This window comes from Coenobita brevimanus, chromosome 25, assembly GCF_032717465.1.
Source record: "Coenobita brevimanus isolate Jiangsu-jjx chromosome 25, ASM3271746v2, whole genome shotgun sequence".
Lineage (NCBI taxonomy): Eukaryota > Metazoa > Arthropoda > Malacostraca > Decapoda > Coenobitidae > Coenobita > Coenobita brevimanus.
This window is the reverse complement of record NC_136978.1, coordinates 6,424,132-6,428,781: the sequence shown is the minus strand read 5'-3', so window position 1 is coordinate 6,428,781 and position 4,650 is coordinate 6,424,132. Positions and strand designations below refer to the sequence as shown.

General features: G+C 44.4%; 1 protein-coding gene across 1 annotated transcript; it reads right to left on the bottom strand.

Moving 5' to 3' along the window:
* Positions 1 to 243: 243 nt before the first annotated feature.
* LOC145393852 (arrestin homolog) lies at positions 244 to 2,837 on the bottom strand. Its single transcript, XM_080267905.1, has 3 exons — positions 2,789 to 2,837; positions 1,537 to 1,892; positions 244 to 1,008 (listed from the first exon to the last, which is right to left on the bottom strand). Exons 1-3 carry the CDS (start codon positions 2,829 to 2,831, stop codon positions 259 to 261), a joined length of 1,149 nt encoding a protein of 382 aa, XP_080124031.1. The 5' UTR covers positions 2,832 to 2,837; the 3' UTR covers positions 244 to 258.
* Between the last annotated feature and the right edge of the window lie 1,813 nt (positions 2,838 to 4,650).

The following is a 4,650-nucleotide window of genomic DNA, read 5'->3' as shown; positions in this document are numbered from 1 at the left end:
GCAGTAAAGAACTGGATGAAAGGTAGAGCCATACCAGGACAAAGAAACAATCATGGGCAGCTTTTGTTTTAGTAAAATATAATGATGAAATTAATGTAATAATAACTCAGGAAGTACGTGTTTTCCATAACATAATAGATTCATAGAAAGGCATAACTAAGGAAAAATTGGTTATTATAAAGAAATCTTTTGAGATCAAGATTTAACAACAGTACCATCATCACTGATCGCTTAACAAACAGAACGTGGTCCGTCAAGTTACTCCTCGGACACAGACTGGCCACGACGAAGGCGGGAGAACTCTTCGAATTCCAGGTTGTCCTTGGACTGCATCTTGCGGAGAGTGGGTTTGCTGGCATTTGGGTCAGGGTGCATGAGCTTGAAGGGCAGGTCAGCAGTCAGCTCACCTCCAATGGCGCCACAGTTCAGCTTCACACGGAGAGAGTAGGACACAATGATGCCCAAGGCGTCGTTGACGTTCTTGCCGGCTGCCACCATGGTGGAGGATGCCAGGTTGGCGTCCTGATCCTTCACCTGGCCGTCCAGGGCGATGCCGAAGCGCTTCTGGTTGGATGAGGCAAGAGGGGTGAGGGAGAAGGTCTTGGTGAGGTTGGCTCCAGGGGTGATGGGGCAACCCTCACGGGACTCCAGGGAGGCGACCACACGGCTGAAATGGCTGTTGGTCATGGTCACCTCCACATGCTGCACCACTTGAGCCTTCAGGTTTTTCACCGTCTTCTTGGAGGCATTGTGGATGTTGAGGCGAGCGTCCACAGCCTGACCGTGGAAGTAGGTGTCCCGATCAAGGCTGACCTCCAGGTTCAATTTGCCAGGGGAAAGAGTGAAACTCTTGGTGACCAGCGTCTGGGGTTGGCGGGCACTTGGCTCAGTTGAAGCGAACTGAACCTTCCTGACGGCGAAGCTGACGGAGTTGCGCCTGTGTGGTTTCTCCTCCTTACGATCAGCCACATAAAGCTGCAGGTCGTAGATCACACCAAGAGGCTGGGTCTGTCAGGGGAGCAGAAGGTGGGAACAGGATTAGGGTTATGTTGGTGATATTAGTGTTGATGATAACGATGGTGGTGGTTGTGATAATGGTTGTAATAATTTTGGTGCTGATGCAGCTGATCAAAAATACAAATTCATGGCCAAATGTTCCACCTTGCACATGGCCTGTTACATGGACTGAGATTCAGAACTGCTTCGACCGATGTCTGTTCGCTCCCTGGAGGAGAATCTATGTCACTGAGCAGGTGTGAAGAGGGAGGAACTATTGACCGTCAGTGTGCAGCATCGGTAAAAAGTCCCTCTATACCAGATACTGACAAAAGTTTTTAAAATTCCACCATGTGAAAGTGAAGCAGTGAAACAGTGTTGATTTAACAACATGCTAGATTCCCTTTGCAATGTGCAACTGGGAAAAGTTATTCAACCTTAAGACTATTGTAGCGAGAGTAGGCTAAGTAGTTCAGAGTCTGTCATCATTAAAGAGTTAACATTTGCTTGGAAAACTGATGTTAGACTAACGAAGCTCACCGAGTAATCATCGCCGCTGTCCAGAATGACGGAGCATGGGGCGTTTGGGGGAAGAGACACACTGAAGGCATAGGCGTTGGCGCCCAGCTTCTTGATGAGTCGTTCTTGAACATCGGTGCGCTCTTCATTGCCAGCATTGGGAGCGACATCGGTGTTGACAAGTTCGAGTTCCTTGCTGAAGCTTAGGCCCATCACCTCATCCTCCTCTCGTCCATGGCGGAAGGTGACCGCCACACGGGCGTACACCCTCCGACCACGAAGGTAGTCATGGTCCACAACAACCACACCATCCACAGGGGACGTGTGGCTGATGTGGTCCACGAAGTCCCGCCGACTTAGGTACGCGGTGACCTTACCTGGGGAGAATGGGATTTTTAAGGGAGAGCGAGAATGGAGTGTGAGAAAGGTGTGGCAGCGAAAGTGTGACTGTAAGGTGTGGGAATGTGTGACAGATCAGTATGAAGTGTCTGTAAAGTACGGCAGTGTAAGGTGTGGCATAGTATGGTGTGGCACTGTGAGGTGTGACAGTGTAAGCTATGAGTATGATGTGGTGGCTTGTGTTTTTTTTTAAGAGTGAGGTTTGTGTGAGTTGTGGTAGTGTAAGGTGTGCATGTGGTGTGCCAGAGCAAGACGTGTATGAGGTGTGGCAGTGTTAGGTAAGGGCAAGGTGTAGCGGGGTGAGACATGGGTCTTTTGTTTCCCATACATGCACAGAAAATAGTTCATGGGGTCGAGGAACAGAATCAGAGAGGGTGAAAAGAAGTAACACATTTTTCTACAATACTCTAACTACCATTAAAGCTATCTTCAGGCTAGAAAGATTTCTCGCAGTGATTAAGGGTTAACTAGGGCTTCATTTAATCTCACCAGTGTCAGAAGTCTGTGCTATAGAAAAAATGAAAATAATCTCGAGGTGGCAATCATAAACTGGAGAATTACATCATTGAACTGAAGGGGTCGCAAGCATAAACTTAAAAGAGGCGTCATTGAGCTGAAGGAGTTGCAAAAATGAACCAAAAAAAAAAAAAGATAATCGAACGGAAGGAGTTGCAAGCATCAAGTGTTGCATAGAAAAAATATTAAGAAATCACCGGTGAAGGGATGGCAGGCATATCAAAAGAAAAAAGAAAGAAAAAGAAACTGAACTGAAGAGGTTGCAAACGTAAACAAAATTACAAAAATGACGACATCAGACTGAAAGGGTTGCAAGAACAAACAGTAAAAAGAACTGCAAATGAATGGGTTAACTTACCATTAGGTGCAGTTTTTTTGAAGACCTTGACGGCGTTCACCATTTAAGTAAGTTTGGCGGGTGGTGGACGGAGGGAAGTGGCCTGAGTCAGTCTCCGTGTGAAGCTGATGAGGAGCATGGTGTGGGGGAGCCTTTATGTATGGTGTGTGTGTGTGTGTGTGTGTGTGTGTGTGTGTGTGTGTGTGTGTGTGTGTGGAGGGGATGATCTTGTTAGCTAAGCTTCTCCTTGCCCTCTCACTGCATTTCAACCCGACGACCTCCCTTTTTTTTTCTTTTTTCTTTTTTTTTTTTTCTCTGAGTCTTAGTACATCCAGACGATTATGTTTGACCTTCAGGAAACATTTGGCAATGCAGGGGTTAGCAGCAGTCTACGATATTTAAGAGTCTCCCCAAAGGCGGGAAAAAAAAAAGTCGGGTGGTAGAGAGAGTAAAATGGAAAATGTATACTCGAGTTGAAGAAATTAACGTCTCTGTAATGATGGCGTCTCAGGGTAGGATCCAGCATTTTGGGAAGCGTGTGTGTGTGTGTGTGTGTGTGTGTGTGTGTGTGTGTGTGAGAGAGAGAGAGAGAGAGAGAGAGAGAGAGAGTCGCAGCGAAATTACCACTTAATCCACGTAAAAACTGACATCAAAATACACTTTCATTGTACCTGCTTTAATAATAGTAGCACAGTAATAGAGGGCTGTGCAGTATACTCTCTCCTGAAATGAATCAACTTTTAACAATATTTCTCGAAGACTCTCTTGACTACCACGTGTTGTATGGGTTTGCTGTGGTCTCCTTCCCTGCACATTCATCAGTCACTTCCCTGTCTTTTTTCCTGTGATGACTGTGGACAGGTTGCATCTGTAGCGCTTCAGACGGCATTTCTGGAGTGGTGGCAGAAGCTAAAGGCGTCTTAACGTGCAACACACACACACACACACACACACACACACACACACACACTTAGATGAATACGTACACACATTTACATACACTCATACATACACCGATGACTTTTTGGCATTTTTTAAGATATATTTTTGCACATTACATCTTCAGAATCCCCTCTCCTACGACTCCCTCTCTCAGTTGGAAAAAATCATCTGACTTTTGGTGGAAGAGAAAACTAAAATTATCCCAAGCATGAGTGGGGTAATAATCTCTAGTATGTTATTGTATCGATATAATTTACCCCTGTGACAAACAAGAGGAAATAAATAAGTTACCCGCAAAATAAATCACTTAGGAAGATACGCTGAGAATTATCCTAAGCCGAGGGGAGTAAGGTCTAGGGTAAAAAGAGATTGTTTGTAAATAGTTCTCGTAATTCTCAGTCTTACACCGTCAGGAAAAGTTATTATCTCCTTATTTTCTTTCATCGTTATCATTATCGTCACCCGTATTATCATCATCATCTTCATCATAATCATCAGCAGCAGCATCGTTTTCATTATAAACCGTGTCGTCATACCCATCATCATCATCATCATCATCATCATTACCTTTATCATCATCATTAGGTTGGATTCAGAAGCAAAGAAGAAAGCATAAAGGTAGGAAACTTTCAAAGAACATCCCCAGTGAAACAGCCCTCACAGTTATTCACACATAATTATTATTATTATTATTATTATTATTATTATTATTATTATTATATTCTAATTTTCTGATATATCTTTAAACGGATTATATTTTTGTGGATATGAAGTGGTCAACCAGAGTAATATCACAGAATTTTGAAGACTGATTTTTTTTTTAATGGTATACTATAGACATGCACAAGTGCTCGTGGGCCCCTCGGGCCCTCTCACACTTGCTCCTGCGGAGGGCTCTCGCGCTGCGTGCTCGCTTTCTCGTTCTTCACTTTCGTTTCCTC